General features: G+C 44.2%; 1 protein-coding gene across 3 annotated transcripts in view; it reads right to left on the bottom strand.

Annotated features, from left to right (window-relative positions):
• Positions 1-17,475, bottom strand: part of JPH1 (junctophilin 1) — a 73,540-nt gene extending 56,065 nt beyond the window's left edge. Inside the window, exons 1-2 of one of the 3 annotated variants that reach the window (XM_077352128.1) lie at positions 16,697-17,475; positions 12,340-13,096 (exon numbers count right to left, since the gene is read on the bottom strand). In XM_077352128.1, coding sequence (XP_077208243.1) covers positions 12,340-13,096; positions 16,697-17,075 — 1,136 coding nt within the window. In that variant the 5' untranslated portion in view covers positions 17,076-17,475. The remainder of the gene's footprint in view (positions 1-12,339; positions 13,097-16,696) is intronic. The other 2 variants (XM_077352127.1, XM_077352125.1) reach the window with 2 other exon arrangements.
• Positions 17,476-17,779: the final 304 nt, after the last annotated feature.

Here is a 17,779-nt window from a genome sequence, read left to right as displayed (position 1 = left end):
CTCACCTAAAAGGATTGAAGCCAGAAATTCCCTTGTCTTAGTACAAAACAGGCATGTATACATATTAATATATTTTGCATCAGCTGAATCCTATTCCTAAACACAATGTTCATATTGAGTCTATAATAAGTAAAGTATTTTAAAGATTTGCAAGGCACTAGTCTTGCAAGTGCTCAGTTAGTGTCTTGAGTAAAGTGAGACTAGTAGCGTCAGCTTAATCCAGAGCGCAAAACTGTCTGCCCTGCACATAATTCCACACAGTTCAAAAGGGCTGAATACTAATGTTCATTGGGGGAGCATGTAAAGTAAAATTACAGCTATATGATTTTGCTTAATAGTTCTCAAACAATACACACAAATCACAAAGCAGTAATAAGAACACAGTAATGTAACCAGCTAAAATTGAACACCGGTTTACACTGCGCAAACTCCAAGTTCCATAACTTTGAAATAAAAAGAACGCAAAAATCGTAACTACAGAGACTTCCAATATAATTAAGATTGTATGATAACTCAGGAAGCCCAATCCTCTGGATGTTAATGCTCAGTCTCAGGTACAGTGATTACAGCCCAAGGTTATTATTATTATTATTATTATTATTATTATTATTATTATTATTTGGATTTATATCCCGCCACTCCCCGTAGGCTCGTGGCGGGTCACAGAAGTCCTATCCCCATTAAAATACCCATTAAAAGACTTTAAAACAATCCCAACATGGCGGAACTTATTATTCCCACCCCTGCTATCAGAGCGGCAGGGAGGGTGGGGAGGAGATGCTAAGTCTGGGGGGGGGGGGAATGTTGGCACTCATTCGCTGACCCCGGCCTCAACCAAAAACCTGGCGGAAGAGCTCCGTCTTGCAGGCCCTGCGGAAAGCTGGTAAATCCTGCAGGGCCCGCAGCTCACCCGGGAGCTCGTTCCACCAGGTAGGGGCCAGGACCGAAAAGGCCCTGGCCCTGGTCGAGGCCAGGCGCGCTTCTCTAGGGCCAGGAACGATCAGGAGATTCTCCCCCGCTGAGCGTAAAGCCCTGCGGGGGATGTAGGGCGGTAGGCGGTCCCTCAGGTATGTGGGTCCCAACCCGCGTATAGCCTTAAAGGTCAAAACCAGAACCTTGAACCTGATCCGGGCAGCAATTGGCAACCAATGCAGCTGCTTCAGCACAGGCTGGATATGGGCCCTCCAAGGTGTGCCAGTGAGGACCCGAGCAGCTGCGTTTTGCACTAGCTGGAGTTTCCGGATCAGAGACAAGGGTAGGCCGGCGTAGAGCGAGTTACAGAAATCTATTCTGGAGGTGACTGTCGCATGGATCACTGTAGCCAAGTGGTCAGGGGACAGGTAGGGCGCTAGTAGTCGGGCCTGGCGGAGATAGAAAAATGCCTGACCCGCTACTCTCTTGACCTGAGCCTCCATAGTCAGGGAGGTATCAATGGTCACCCCCAAATTCCTGGCCTGGGGCGCGATAGTAAGTTGCGTTCCTGCCAGGGTGGGTAAGCGCGCTGCCTGGTCCTGCCCTCTGCCTCCCAGCCACAGGACCTCCGTCTTGGAGGGGTTGAGTTTCAGGCGACTCTGCTCAAACCATTCAGTCACTGCTTCCAAACATCTGGCGAATGGTTCCGGGGGGGAGTCTGGGCGGCCGTCCATGAGGAGATAGAGCTGGGTGTCATCAGCGTACTGGTGGCAACCCAGCCCAAAGCTCCGTACGAGCTGGGCCAGAGGGCGTAGAAAGATGTTGAATAACGTGGGGGAGAGGACTGCGCCCTGCGGTACCCCACAGGGGAGTCCGTAGGGACGCGAGAACTCCTCCCCCACCGCAACCCTCTGGGTCCGGTTCTGGAGAAAGGAGCGTATCCAGCGCAAGGCTGTGCTCCGTATCCCCGTGCCGGCGAGGCGGTGGATCAGAAGGTCGTGATCCACGATGTCAAAGGCCGCCGATAGATCTAAAAGGACCAACACGGCCGACCCGCCTCTGTCCAGCTGGCGACGGAGATCATCCAAAAGGGCGACCAACACCGTCTCCACCCCGTGGCCAGGACGGAAGCCCGACTGATATGGATCGAGTGCCGAAGTTTCCTCCAAGAATGCCGAGAGCTGGTCAGCCGCAGCCCTCTCCACCACCTTGCCCAGGAACGCCAGATGCGATCCTGGGCGGTAGTTGGCAGGGTCCTGCGGGTCCAGCGTTGATTTTTTTAGGAGAGGGCGAACCACTGCCCCCTTTAGCCGCTCAGGAAACTCCCCTGAACTTAGGGAGGAGTTGATGATGTCTCTGAGCTGGCCTCCTATCCCCTGGCCGCCTCCCTTGAGGAGCCAGGAAGGGCAGGGATCAAGGGGGCAAGTGGTCGCCCTGACCGAACTCAGCAACTTGTCCACTTCGGGAAGAGAGAGCCGCCTGAAGCCATCAAACCTCACTACCAAAGGCGGCCAACAGGTCTCCAGTTCATTTACTGTATTAATTGTGGCGGGAAGGTCACGACGGAGTGACAAGACTTTATCCACAAAATGGCTCGCAAATGCCTCGCAGCCAAGTGCCAGTTGTCTAGTATTTTGGCGCCCCTCAAGGGCGGTGAGTGATCTAACTACCCTGAATAATTGGGCCGGGCGAGAGCTTGCGGACACGATTTCCGTGGCAAAAAACTCTCGTTTAGCCACTTTCACCGCCATCTCATACGCCCTCATAAGCGTGCGATAAGATGTTCTTGTAACCTCGTCACGAGTCTTCCGCCACACTCGCTCCAGTCGTCTCACTTCCCTTTTCTTCTCCCGGAGCGCCCCTGTGTACCAGGGGGCCCGTTTGAGTCGAGGGCAGAGAGGACGTTTAGGGGCGATCTCATCTATGGCAGCCGTCAGGCGGGACTGCCAGTCCTCCACCATAGCCGCTAGTGAGTCGCCAGGAGGCATCGGGTCCCGCAGAGCATTCCGGAATCCAATCGGATCCATAAGTCTCCGCGGGCGGGCAAAAATCCGCCCGCCGCCCAACTGGGGAGGGGGTGGTATCCTGAGCCGAGCCCGCAGGGCGTAGTGGTCTGACCACGGCACAGCCAAGGCTGCATCCAGAACCACCTCTATCCCAGCACCAAAAATCAGATCGAGTGTGTGGCCGGCGTGATGGGTAGGGCCGGTAACAAATTGCGAGAGCCCCAGCGTTGCCATGGAAGACACCAGGTCTCCGCCAAGTCCTGAGGACGGCGCATCCGCATGAACATTGAAGTCACCCAGGATTAAAAGCCTGCAAGTGGCTTAGAAATTAGAAATTAAGTGGCTTAGAAATTAGGTATGCTGAAACACAGAACTGCAGCAGAAGTGTGGCTTCAGCACAAGGAAGGCACTATATCCAATGCACATTTACACTGTATATTGTCCATGGCAACAGAAGACTCTAACACCTTTGCAAGTGTAGCATACCATAACCAAATATTATGGGCCAAACATGACTTGCTGAAATCACAAATTGCTACAGTAATGGCCTGCTTGAACTCTCTACAGCAGCAGGGTAACTCTAGAGAAACTAAAAGAAGTTGACAACTCTATATTTGATTAGCATACTACAGCAAACCTTCCAAAAGTTGATAGTTTGATGTTCTAGGACTGATGATGAACAATCTAGGTGCTCATTGAAGCAGTGACACAGTGGCCCCACCACTGAAGAACAGCTGAGCTAATTAGTTAAAAAGTTCGTTAGCAATTCTACACAGCCCTATCTGGCATACAATCAAGTTTCACTGAGCTTAGTGAGCCTTACTTCAGAGTACAGATGTAGAGAATTAAGCTACAAATGTCTTGTTTGGTATGGAGATCATTTAAGATTTCTGGCATGTTGAAGTCTACACACTTAATTTTAACAACCAGCAATTACTCCAGACCCATCCAGAGAAGCCCAAAGTGTGCATAGCTTATGTAATAGTTAGAAACCCTTGTAGAAAAGGCATACAAAGTATGTCATCTTACAATTAAAAAGATTAACTAGACAGTTCTATATACTTCAAGCAGCAGCAGGGTTAAATTAATTATGCATATTAATTTGCACTAAAAACCCAACAGGATTCCTTAAGTACTTTGTAGGTTGTAATGAATGTCTAATAGCATAGGCCTTGACAAACATCTTTCAGAATTGAAGAGCTAGCCCCCAAATCAGGAGCAAGATTCATGTTCTTCCCCCATCACATGACATCATCAGGCTCCATTTCACATAGGCATGATTTCTTTGCCACCCAAATTCAAATTGCATGGTGAAAATTGAAATTTGCTGCCATTAATACCAGCCAACCTTGGGTTTAATCTCAAAAAGTCAAATTTGTGACACAAAAATGGCCGGATATATTTAATTTAAACAACTGGTCCCTGGAATGACAAACAGCTTCTAGTGAGAAAAGGAAAAAGTAGAGGTCTAAGAATGTATGCTTAGGCACATTCACACATGATGAATAAAGCCCTTTTAAAGAACTTTAGCAATTGTTTGTAAGTGAACTGTCACACAGGAAATTCCAGTTTCGGAGTACATTGAAAGTGAATTGAAAGTGCTTTATTCAATATGTATGAAAGCAGCTACCACCCAGACAATAAGCATCCCAGCAACTGAGACAATAAGCATCACTTGCTGAGTTCATACCCAAGCCTGTTTCAAGATGAGTATGTTATGGCTTGGCATCCAAAGCCCCTTCCTTCTCACAGACAAATTCTTCTTACAGGCTTTCAGCCACATGGGTTAGTAAGGAACCTTTCCCACAGCAGGTGCTCCATCACTGCCATCTCTCACTCAGCCCCATTCTGAGCACAGAACCCAGACCCATAGTTTCCTCCATCCAACCCTAGGTACACAAGAAGCACCAAGAACCACTCTCATAGGAGCTCCGGGAGGTAAAAAGAATGGATGGCAATCTAGTGTCCCTCTGAAAGGGGACCTCCTGCATGCCCTGCCGAGTAGAGCCAGAATGCAGCACGAAGCATCCATGAGTCTTGCTGTTTGAGCTCTTCCAAACCATTTTTCATAACCAGTTCTCCTTCTGGGCCCAAGCCACTGTGACTAAGAGGACAAATTACTGCTAATTAGCTGAGGCTGAAGTGCTGCAACCACAGCATCTCTGCTGGTTATGCTAGGCATCTTGGATGCTGCTGCACAGGTACAAGCTTCCTTTGGAAAGACACTTGGACCTCCTGCTGATGCTAGCTAAGAGGAAGTGGTTGCTGTAGCAACAGCAATCCCTTGGTTTCACCTAGCAAGTGACGCACCTTTTTTTTTTACCAGCCTCACTGGCCTGTTCAGGGCAGATACAGTCCATAACATAATGAATTTCTAGGAGCCATGGCAACCTGGCACTTGGGATTTGTTTATTTATTATATTTCTGTACTGCTACTCCCAGCACTGCCAGCTCACGGCGGTTCACAATAAAACACATCATTTCATTTATATACCACCCCTCACTGTGGTGGTTGAGTTCTAGGGTAATGCTTTTCAGTGCAGGAGTCCCCAACATGTGGCCATGGGCATCACAGTGCCTGCTGGTTTGCCAGGTGGGTCTCTTCACCAACATGGCTTTTGATTGACTTTGCATCTGAAGAGCCACATATGGATGCTGTATGGCAAACTTACTATCTCTACCTCCCTTTGCATATTTACTTAAATATTAGAGAACAAATGTTCTTTCACTACAATTATTGACATATGGCTATAACCAAACCCTCTCCCCAACAATATATGCCCTGATAGGAGAAAGATATTTTTAAAATCCCATTAAAGTGCTTAGTTTCATGTTTCAAGCTTGTTTGGATTTTACTAGGTCTAGATAGACTGTAAAATTATTTTTACCACCTTGCATAATGAGCATATCACTATAATACTCATATGGCCAATATATTGCCGGTATGTAATAAAAGAGGCAGAAGGATTCAAGTTTAAATTTTGAAGCCTGCAGAGGTAATAACACATATTCCTGGACTACTCAGAAGTGCCATAAAACAAATATTTGTTTTCCAATTAAGCCACTGCACTTTTATATAATAACTTTTTATTTCGGAGCTCAACAGAAGCACAAGAGTACAATATCCAATTTGTTACTGGATCATTTAAACCCACTAGGAAAGAAAAGAGGGGACTCTGATTTTTAACTTTCAATTAGCATGGATAGCAGAGAAAGGATATGCATTTCTCTCTGCCCTTAAACTGCTAATCACCTTCTGGAGTAAGGAAGAAAGGAAGGAAGGGTCACTTCCAGTATTATTTCCAGCAGCAGAAGCACTTTGGCTTTGTGTTGAATCTGGTTATCTTTCTCTACAGAGACTCTGGTGAGAATCCTAAACTGTGCATTCCTCCTGTAATTAACATGGAATATTATTAGCAAAGGGTAGGGGGAGAGTGAGACACTTGCAGCCTGAAAGGTTCAGGCACACAGAGTCTGAATGCCAGAAATATACATGCAGACTGAACCAATTCTTATCCTAATTGCTGTTCTCCTTCCTCAACAAATCATACTTGTGCTTTCATGTTCTATAAAGTACTACAATTGCTAGGGAAGGAAGCTTTTGTAAGAATGCGTTTAAAAAGTAGAGTTGATTTTTAACAAGTATAAGTATGGAATTCATATCATCCTACTTTTAAACGATCTGATTCCTCTAAGAGATCAGCTATATTGCCAACAATTTGGCAGTCAGTGGTTTCAGTGAGTTTGCTATGGATACACAGCACACTAAGATAGGCTTGCATTGATTGTTACAAATTTTGTCTATATGGACACAGGTTCCAGACCCCCATATACACTGTTCATTTCTCCCAATGTCAATGCAATTCATCATTCCACACTAATCTAGCCTCCAACATGGTCATACTCCAACTACACCTCTCTCTACAAGGAAGCATCTATAGATTACCACTTATGAATCCATCTTTGGTCTACTAGAACCACAAGTGCTTCTTCAGAAGGCTTTAGTTACCCACAATACTATGCATGCCAGCCCCTAGTTTTTTCTTGCTGGAGCCAAAAATAGCAACTACTATGTGTGCTGCCCACTTTCCTGGGCAAATATGCATTAGAGAATTTACAGGTAGAAAGGCATCTTTTTCACCACTGCAAAATATAGGAGAAATCCCGCCCAAAGTAAATCATAAAACTGGGAAAGGTGCAGGAAAGAACAACCTCAATTGCCGGGGGGGGGGGGGGGCAAATAGAAACTTCCTTGTAAGGAAAGGCTAAAGAATCATGGATAAAGTTGGAAATGTTACTTTTTATCCTTCTCCCAAAGGAAAACACTACCTTGCACTACAGTTAATTAACTTTTGGGACTTACTGCCATTGGATGCATACTAGATAAAATGGTCTCGAAAGGAGATTAAAAATTCATGCAAGAAAGATCCCTAAAGACCATTAATAATAATAGCTAAATGAGACTTCCATATTAGGGTGTAGTATATCTCTAAATGAGTGTTACCAGCAGGCTTCGTGCTTCTTCTGATGAATCTAGTTGGTCACTATGGAAACCAGATGACAGAATAGATGGACCATTGTTGAGATCAAAAAGATATTTTCTTATGTTCTTCAGTCATACTGGGCTATATGTAAATATATACACACTCAAGCAAAAGCATAGAAATAGTAGTCAGGAAAGATCATCAACTTTCTTAGCTGTTTATCTGCCCCAGGGCTTTGTTATGCACATATGCATATAGCATGCAGTTTGCCCAGTGTGATTTTAACTCTTTGTAACTATGCATATAACACAGCTGCTTTCATCAACATGGTGAGCTCTAACGCCACAAATAGTTCAAATCCTGGCCCAACTAGGTCGTTAACTGAATTCTGTTTAGTGCTACATGCTCATTGTTTCAACAATGACGTCTGTTGCACTTGTCGCTTTTTTTCAAGTGGTTTAATTACAAGAGACTATTCAAGCTCTATTTAAAATTTGGAATAGAACAATCATAGCTGAAATAACTTCACAGGCAGCAGCTCCTGCTCCTCATTCCCTACCAACCTGCATAGGAGAGGCAACAGAACTGGTTTGACTAACTCATTCTCGCCCTGATTTATGTTGCCTGTGCAAGAATAGATAATTTTCTTTTTAACCTTTTCTGTCTGCATGTCTAATTTTTAACTATTTATTTTTAAATTGTTACATTTATTTATTATTACATTTTTCATAAACCTGGAAAGTATTCCTAGTTTGCCAAATGTCTGAACCTGGGCCCATTATTTAAGGATTTTTCCTCAGGTTTCTTTGAATGTGTCCACAATTGCTTACTGTACATTTTTCAGTCATCTTTAAGGGCAGCCCCATAACACTGCAGTAATCCAGTGTATTACACTAGCATAGATCTGTATGAAGAAGAGTTGGTTCTTATATCCTGCTTTTCTCTACCCAAAGGAGTCTCAAAGCTGCTTACATTCACCTTCCCTTTCCCCACAAAAGGCACCCTGTGAGGTAGGTGAGGCTGAGAGACCCCTGATATTACTGCTCGGTCAGAACAGCTTTATCAGTGTTGTGGCGAGGCCAAGGTCACCCAGCTGGGGGAGTGTAGAATCGAACCCGGCTCACCAGATTAGAAGCCCACACTCCTAACCACTACACCAAGCTGGCTAGATCAACTGTGTCTAGATGGGATTTCTGGCCCTGTCATAATTAAGAAGGCATTCCTTGCTCCCACATTAACCTACCTTCTAAATAATACAACTGGGTCAAGAACCAACCTTAACGTTTAAATAAAGTCAGCTAGCACAAGATTCTGTCATCCAAAATATGTAACAGCTAGAGCACCAGCCTTGCGAACCATTCTCTGGATTTAGTTTTTGCTTATTCTCTCAGCCTGACTGCTAAGTCATTGGCTGAGTACAAGGACTGAGGTCTTCAAGAAACTCCAGAGTAAGAGGAGTTGGGATGGGGCCTAATAAATTTAGAGAGATACTTTGAGGCATTTCAAATTAAACATTTATTGGATGCGGAGATAAACAGAGAAAGAAAATGGGTAAGGATAGAAAACGAAGTAAATAAGGGGAAAGGAAAATGGGGGGTGTTTACAAAGAATTTAACATTAGAAACTAAAGAAACAACAGGGCCGAGGGCGATTGCCCTCAGAGCCTGGAAAAGATGGGAAGGAGTATGGTCAGCAGACTTCGTGAAATGGATACCAGTAGAATTACTACAAGAACTAGATGACCCTATATGGTGGGAAAATTTAAAAAAGAAAGGGTTGAATAGAGTAAAGGATTTATTAGACCAATCGGGAGTAATGATATCAAAAGAAAAATGTATGGAATTGTTGGGGAAAAGGAATTGGTTGAGGGTCCACGGACTATACGAGGCTATGAGTAAACTCTCACGCTTAGGGATATTATCTAAGGATAGTCGGATGAAGGGGATTATGCAAAGAATGGAAACTGCAAAAAAAGGAGTAGTGGGGGTGTTATATAAGCTAATGGTAAGCGATGAGGATTATATAGGACGTGTGATTCAAATAAAATGGCAGAGGGACATCCAATTGCCTGATCAAGTAGTACATAAAATTATAAAGGGAAACAAACAGATAAAATTAGACAAATATAAGGAAATGACTAGAAAGTTAATTTGGAAATGGTATAGAACGCCGGCCCAGTTGGCGTATATGATAAAAGGGCTGACCCCAAAATGTTGGCACTGTGGAAAGGATAAGGGATATTATATACATATGTGGTGGGAGTGTACCGAAGTTTCTGGATATTGGAGAAATATAATTCAGGAAATGGAAAATATTCTAGGAATTACAATAGTGAAAGAAGCAAATATGTTGTTTGCAGGTATTTTGGGATATGATTTAAAGGAAATAAAGGATCTCAAATTATATAAAGCCATGGTACTTGCAATACAAGCCGCTGTTGCTAGGGGATGGAAAGATAAATCAAAGTGGACATGGGAAAGCTGGTTTCAGTATCTCTATGAGGATGTTAGCTCTGAAATTGTGATCTGTTTAAGAGGGGAGGCCTTATGGGAAGAGAAAAAGGAAAGGATAAATAGTAATTGGACAAAGTATTTCCATTGGTTGAGGTCGACTGGGAACAGGGAGAGTAAGAATAAAGCCCTGAGCGGGATCAAGAAGCTGTGTACATGGTTGAAAGAGTTATAAGGAAACGGCAGGTAGGGTGGAGGGTGGGGGTGGAGTGAGGGAGGGAGAAAATGAGAAATGTAATTATAACATGAACAACTATTGTCAATAATCAAAGATTGAATAAAAAATCAATAATAAAAAAAAAAAAGAAACTCCAGAGTAGACCATACCTAGCTAAATAGGCCAATATTGTAACTCATTAGAGGACTATTTCCAAGGAACTAATTCACGCTAACTATTCTTGAAGAAAGTAAAGGTTGGATAAGACTTGAAGAAGAAGAGCTTGTTCTTATATGCTGTTTTTCTCTATTAGGAGTCTCAAAATGGCTTACAATCGCCTTCCCTTTCCTCTCCCCACAACAGACACCCTGTGAGGTAGGTGAGGCTGAGAGAGCCCTGATATCAGTGCTCAGTCAGACCAGTTTCATCAGTGCTGCAGCAAGCCCAAGGTCACCCAGCCGGCTGGAGGTGGGGGAGCGGGGAATAAAACCTGGCTCACCGGATTAGAAATCCGTGCCCCTAACCGTGCCCCAAGTTTTTGCTTTTGTTAAAATGCCACAGATGCTCATTCAAAGTACAGCTATGTTTTTCAAGTGTGATGAAATACTAAGATGCATTTGATCGTGACTCTGAAAAAAGAAATCATAAGCTTTAACTTGTTGTCTAATAAAATGGTTCCTTAAGCATACTCAAGGCATTAATGCAACATGGTTAGATGACAGAGCTTGCCAAGTTCTTTCTTTTTTTATGGACTTAAGATACCAACATTCTTTAGAGGGCAAATTGCGTAACCAAGTATGTTCCCACTCTAGGTACAGTCTTAAAGCTGAGTTCTATACTATACAACTTATTTATGCATGTGCCTGAAGTTTTTTGCCCAAACATATTATTCAAATATGAAGCATCTTCCCTATTCTGTAATTTCAATTCTGAACATTATTAGTATGGCATATACATTGAATGTACTCCTAAGAGCTATTGCCTATAATCAAAACAGTTGAGAAGCAGTCTTTTCTTAAATTAAGTGAAATACAAACATTTCCTTCCAGTTTATACTATGGAATATTTTTTGCTAAGACTGCTAATAGTCTTCTAATAGTTGCTCACAAACCCTATCCGCACTTTAAAGTTATTTCCCAGGCACATGCCCCTAGAATCACTTGATTTTTGCACAGCTAGCTAGAGGACCAATTTCCCATTAGCAGTTGAAAATATTAATAAACTTGTTTAAAAGAGGCTATTGACAGGAATTATATTCTTGTTAACATTAAGATAGTCACATGGTGTTACATTAGAGAACCTAAAAGACCATTTCATGCAAATCCATTTACTACCCAGTATCAGCTGCAAATGAGTAGTGAGACGCATAAAGTGAGTTGGTACTTTAGAAAATAACAACTTGAACTACAAAAGACAAATTTAAATAACTACTAATTTACTTTCATAAGACATTTAATGGCAATGCAATTATTGAATGCTTTTTAAAAAGATAACATGACTGCTTTGCTTTACCTTCTGAAAGTATATTCCTCTATAATTCCAGGAGACTAATCCAAATCCTAAATCATAATTATGGCACTGGAGCTTATGTGGCATTCCAGTTAGGGGAAGCTGAATATACCACAGCATTTAACCAAACAAATAGATACTCTTTTCTGTCTCACAGGTGTATGTCATAGGCCAGGGATTATACCTGGCAGATGGGGGATGTCATACATGGCTAGATTCTAGGGCTGTCAAAATCCAGGAAGGGCCTAAAGTTATCCTGGCATTATACCCAACCTCCAGGGTACAGACATCAGATCCCCCAGAGGAAATAGCAGCTTTGAAAGATACACTATGACAACACACCCCCACAGAGCTCCCACCCCCCTTCAATCACTGCTTTCCCCAGGTGCTGTCCCCAAATCTCCAGGAATCTCCCAAAGTGGAGTTAGAGACCCTACCTGAACTGTATCTAAGCCATCAAGACACTTAAAAATAAATGTTAATAATTCCAGTACAGGATAATTTGACAAAGCCATGCTCCAAATCCCTTGCTTTCTCAAAAATAATGAATTAAATTCTCTAGTTCAAGTCACATGTGCAATTCCACTACAGGCACCAGAATCATCATCATCATCTTTATTTTTCTAATTTTACCATCTGTGAAATTTAAGCTCAAATAACTTAATTTTTACCAGTGTAAATGCGTAGCAAAAACAGGTTTTGGTTTGTGAAACTAAAGCAAGCAGGTGGGGTGTGTGTGTGTGTGGGGGGAGCAAACATACCTTGAGGTTGCAATTTCCACTTTGGTTCTGGCCATGGCAGCTGCACGCTGGGCACCTTCTAATGCTCGCTCCACTTTCTCTTTAGTTTTTGTGTTCCTTATTGGTATTAGCTGCTTCCTTATTCCACGGACCAAAATGTTGTTTTTATACTTTCCCTCTTCCTTGGTGCCATCTGGGAACATGGTACATCCATATCCATGTCTCTTATTATTTAGCCACTCCCCTTCATATTTCATACCATTTGAGCGCTCACTAATACCAAAACCATTACGTTTATCATTCTTCCACTCTCCCATGTACGTTTCTGTTGTGGTAGCGTCAACATGGTCTTCCACTGGGCAATAATCACAGTCCCCATCCCCAAAACTAATGGTTGAATTGGCATCGCTAGAACTAATTCTACTCATAGCAGCATCACTCCTGACAGAGCTACGTTTGCTAGAAATAGATGATTTTGATTCTGATTTTCTAAGTTTTATACTACCAAGAAGGGATCCTCTTCTGAACAAGCCTCCTTTTTTCTTACCACCAATACTTTCAGTCTCGCTGTGAAAATTCAAGACAAACCCTCCTCGTGTACCGGCCGGACTGTCTGAGGTAATGTCATGTAAAACAGTGCCATTGCTCTGCTCACTACGGAGCGAAGCCAGAGATGTCCGGAGGGGTGAGCGAATCACAGTTGCCATGCCGTATGGAACACTCTGCCGCATACCATAACCGTGTCTCATTCCTCCTGTCCACTGTCCTTGGTATGTACCTTTTAAAGGAAATATAAAGCAAAGGAATTTAATAAAAAACTTTTAAAAAACATTTAAATGTAACTCAACAGTACTGAATATTCAGCTCTGGTGTTTTTTCACTAAAGCATATGTACAGTCCAAAATAACTAGCCACCACCCAAGAATTCTTAAGTAGACGTGAGTAAACTGAAAACAGACTACAGTAATACTAACATTACTGATATTACTCACAAATAATTCCACAAAAGCAGTTTACTATAAAACATGGTATCTGCTGATCAAACCGAAAATTCCACTCTTATGAGCTTGGCCAATCTTTTTGGTAAGTGTGCCCCAAACCAAGCCTAAAGCATGACATAACGTACAATCTAGGCCTTGAGACAGTTCACTGAACTGGGAAGCAAGAAGCAAGACTGGATAAGTAGAAAAACAGTAATGTGGAATTTACATCATGAGCAAACTAACTGTCCCTGCTGTTCTTGTTCAGGGATGCCACAAACCCATGATTCTACTTGTGATTTCTGCATCACAGTCTAGCTCTAAGTCATTGGCTATGAGCACCAGTAAAAATGACAAATCGTAAATCAGATCAAAATGGAACAATTTCCTTGCAAAGTTAGTAGCTCTTATGATGCTGCATATGAAAATGCCTCAGTTTATCCTCAAACATCATAAGAGGATTTAGTCAAAAAGAGAGTCTTGGGACTTGACCTAGGATTTGAACTTGCTGAAACAGCTCAGTCTGGCCCAAGCCCAGCAGGGCTTAGGGGCTAAGCAGGGCTGATCACAAGTCAGTACTGCCATTGATTACTGAGGAAGACTATTGTGATGTAGGGGAAGAAAATACTAAACCATTTCTGCTTGAACAACCTATGGCTTGCTTGAACTGCCCATGGTTGAGGTCACCCTGAGTTGGTTATTACTCAATGGCACATTCTTCTTGTTGTTTCTAAACCCGATGCTACCAAACAGTTTTTTAAACCACCTTCTGGGACAAGTTTCTTGAGGCATCCACTGCTTTCAATGGGACAAGTTGGAAACTAAGGTTTCCTAAATTTCAGCAGGATACAGGCACAGCTAAACTCTGCTGGACTGGGACTAACATGTAGTGCAAAAACATTGAAGAGTCAATGAAGCCTATTTCTTAATTATATGGCAAGCCATCCCTTGTCCTATATTTTTATGTAGGGAAATCCACTTCAGTGTTCTGTTTAAAGATCTGGCAGTAAAACAGAGCTCAGTTTACAATTTCCAATACTTAACAGTTTAACATATTTTACTCTGAGTCTGCTGAAAGCAAGCTAGATTTCTGGTTATACATTCTGATCTATGTTCACTTGGAGGTTAGTCCTATGTACACTTGGAAATAAGTCCAACCAGAATCAGTGGGATTAACTTTCAAGTAAATGCACAGAGGATTGGGGCTATCCAGCTACAATTCTAAACAATGTTCCCCAGAAGTAAATTATCTTGAAATTAAAGCCCATTTGACTGAACAGGTTTGAGACTATGCCATTAAAGACAGAGACTGCCATTAAAAACATTCAGGATAATGTTCATTCTATTAGAAGGCAGACCTATGTGTAGATTTAGGTGTCATAGTGAACAGTAGCCACACACATTCTAGTTGCCAAGCAAGAAAACGAATGTTTGCATTTTAAACATGCATAAGTAGCCTCTCCCAAAGTATAATGGGGTAGTGGGATTGCATGTGCCATTGAATACATTTTGAAAGGACTGATCTAGTTACACATTTCTCCTGAATAAATCAACTTTGCAGTTTTGAAGAGATTTCCTCAGAATAAATAATCAGAGATTGTCCTTTTCTTTGGTACAGTGCTTCAAACGATACAAGTACAATATGTCAGTGAAAGTGGACAAGATGTACTCCTGATTGACCTGAATGAACTTCTGTCTGATACCCCTTGTGCTTGCTTTGATGTCAGAAGAAACTCCAAGATTAGCACATTTATCTTGACAGCTTTAGGAATCAGAGTCAGGCTTATGCTTGGTTCAAAGTAGATATTTCAAGTAGTTAGTCTAAAAAAGTAGACTTATTACCTTTACAATTACACCTATAAGTGTGATTCTTAAGACTCAGGGGTTTTCAGCCATTTATTGAAGTTTAAAAAGAAAGTAAGAAGTATTCCGATATCTGAATTCTTCTGACTCACTGCTGGGCTATCAACATATGCTACAAATCTAACAGAATATATAACATCCTGAATAGTTTGTTTGGAAAATATTATTTTTGCTATAAACATACCACAAGTGAACTACTCTTACATTCTTGCAGAACAAGCCTTTCACATCTTGATATTCAGTGCTTGGAAGCCCATTTCATTTACTACCTCATACTGGCAACTGATTAGTGCGTGATTAACGTCTCATTATCACTTGATATCAGAGGCATGTTCCTAAAAAGAATTCATCAATGGAGAAAACAGAACTCCAAATTCCAATAATCCTACTTCGTTCCAGAAAGATAAACATTCTAAATAGTCATATCAGCTGGCTCAAAACACTGGTGGTCTTGAAACTACAGAACCTTCACAGTTTATCTTGAAAAAGTCTTATATTAAACCAAAAGCTAGCTCACAATATTTTTTAAAGAAACCTAAGCAGCTAGTACAGCCCATATAACTTATTTATTTGGACTTCTATTCCACTCTGTCCGGGTCGACTGTATGTAAAGTGTGTTCAAGCAGGCAAGGGGGGGGGGGAACTAACCAAGCAATACTCAAGATAGCATGATACAGATTACATACCCTTTATTAAGGTTTTTAATGACACTATCACCTGATCAGATGGTAACATGGGTAACTTTCCCCCCACCTTGTTAATGATACCTGCTTGTAGGAAAAGCAGGGATTCTAATTTACTTTGGGGAGCTAACCTGCTTCCACATCTTTCTTGAGTAAAGGAGCACAAAAGAGCATATGGGTGTGCTACACAAAACCTGGGCAGGAAAAATAGCGGAATGTGTTACAGCCGCCCATCAACTCCAGTTTCAATCCCAGAAATAGGAGAGTAACAGCTAAGAGTATCAGCAGCACCATCCTTTGGCTTGAGATGACACAGAGCTAAGGAGCCCACAGCTATGTGAACACAAGGGCAGTTGCACATTTATTTATTTGTATTAATAATTTGGGAATTTATATCCTGCACCTTCCCCCGAAAGGTCACAGGGCGGAGTAAAATAATCTAAAACACATTATAAACATAACCCCCTTCCTCTCTCTTTAAGGAGAAGGAAGAAAGTTGGCCTCTTGAGCAGTCCCAAGAGAAAAAGAGGAAGTGGCCGGTGTTGCTTCGAGCGCTTCAGAAAGGCACCTAGCCATTAATAAGCAGCGGGTGTCTGCCAGGTGCTCAAAGGCTAGGTGGGCATCATTCTTCCCAGTAATTCCACTGCATGTTTCTGTGTGGGTGCGTCGAGAGTAAACAGATTCTGGCGGAAAAGAGAAGTGTCTCTTTGTACAGAAATGTCACCTGAAGTGGCTCGGTAGGCATCCCCCACCTTGGCCCCCGCACGTGTGGAAGCGCTCTCAACTCCGCACGCCCACTTGCGCGCCAACCCCCGGCGCCCTCCAGCGGCCGCTCCTCGGCTCCTCCCTCACCTCCGTCCCCGTAGGTCTCGACGCCGTAGCCGTCCTGCAGCCCGTTGCTCCAGGTGCCCTCGTAGCGGGCAGGGGTGGTGAGGCTCTGGCGCACGCCGTAGCGGCCCTTGAAGCCGTGCGACCACTCGCCCCGGTACATCCATTTGCCTTTCGTCTCCACGCCCAGCCCGTGGCGCTTGCCCTGCGCCCAGTAGCCGTGGTAGGTGTTGCCGCTGGGCCAAGTGTAGGTGCCCACCACCTCGAAGCCGTGCGCCCACGAGCCCGCGTACTCGCCCTGCCCCTTGGGCCCGGTGCAAATGCCGTGCCCGTGGGCTTTGCCGTCCTCCCAGCCGCCGCAGTAGGTGCCGCCATCGTCGAAATCGAACCTGCCGCCCGTCATTCAGGGGAAGCGGGCGCGCCCGGGCCGAGCTCGGCTCCTCCGCCGCCTCTGGCTTCTGCGAGTCGGGCTCGGGGCGCTGCGCTGCGTCCTCCGCCAAGGCGCCCCAGACAAATGCCAAGGCTCAGCCCCAGGCAGCGATCCTCGGCTCGCCTCGGCGCCGCCGCCCGCCCCCAGCGCCGCTCCGCCCCACCCGCCGTCCCCTCCTTCCACACCCCGGCCCCGTTGCAGCCCGGCTTACACCCCGGGGAAGGAGAGGAAATGGGGGAGGCGGAGCCCGGCCAGGGCAGGTGTCGGCGGCCGTGTGCGAGGCGCGCTGCTCCAGGAAGTCCGACCGAAAAGGCGCGCGGGCGCGAGGCCTCGCTTCCCCCGCGCGCTCAGGGCAGGATGTCGCCGCTCGCCCCGTCGCCGCCTCGCCTCGCGTTTTGCACGAGCCGCGGGCAGGACTTGAAGGGGGACTCGTGCTCGCCGCGGAAGAGTTGTGGGGTCACTCGCAGACTTGTTTGCCGAGGTGACCCCGGACGCGACCGTGAAGCCTATTATATATTATAATAATAATAATAAAGTTGGCGGTGGACCTGAGCATGAACAGAGTGCGCTTCCCTCCCCGTGGTCGCTCTATAGCTGGCAGACTCTTCTAGGTTTAAATACACCGGAGCCTCCGCCGGCCGTCTGGTGCACATGAGAAACAGAATGACTCCGATGAA

The sequence above is a fragment of the Paroedura picta genome, chromosome 9 (assembly GCF_049243985.1).
Source record: "Paroedura picta isolate Pp20150507F chromosome 9, Ppicta_v3.0, whole genome shotgun sequence".
Classification (NCBI taxonomy): domain Eukaryota; kingdom Metazoa; phylum Chordata; class Lepidosauria; order Squamata; family Gekkonidae; genus Paroedura; species Paroedura picta.
The sequence above is the reverse complement of the archived record's forward strand: the minus strand, read 5'-3'. Positions and strand labels throughout refer to the sequence as shown.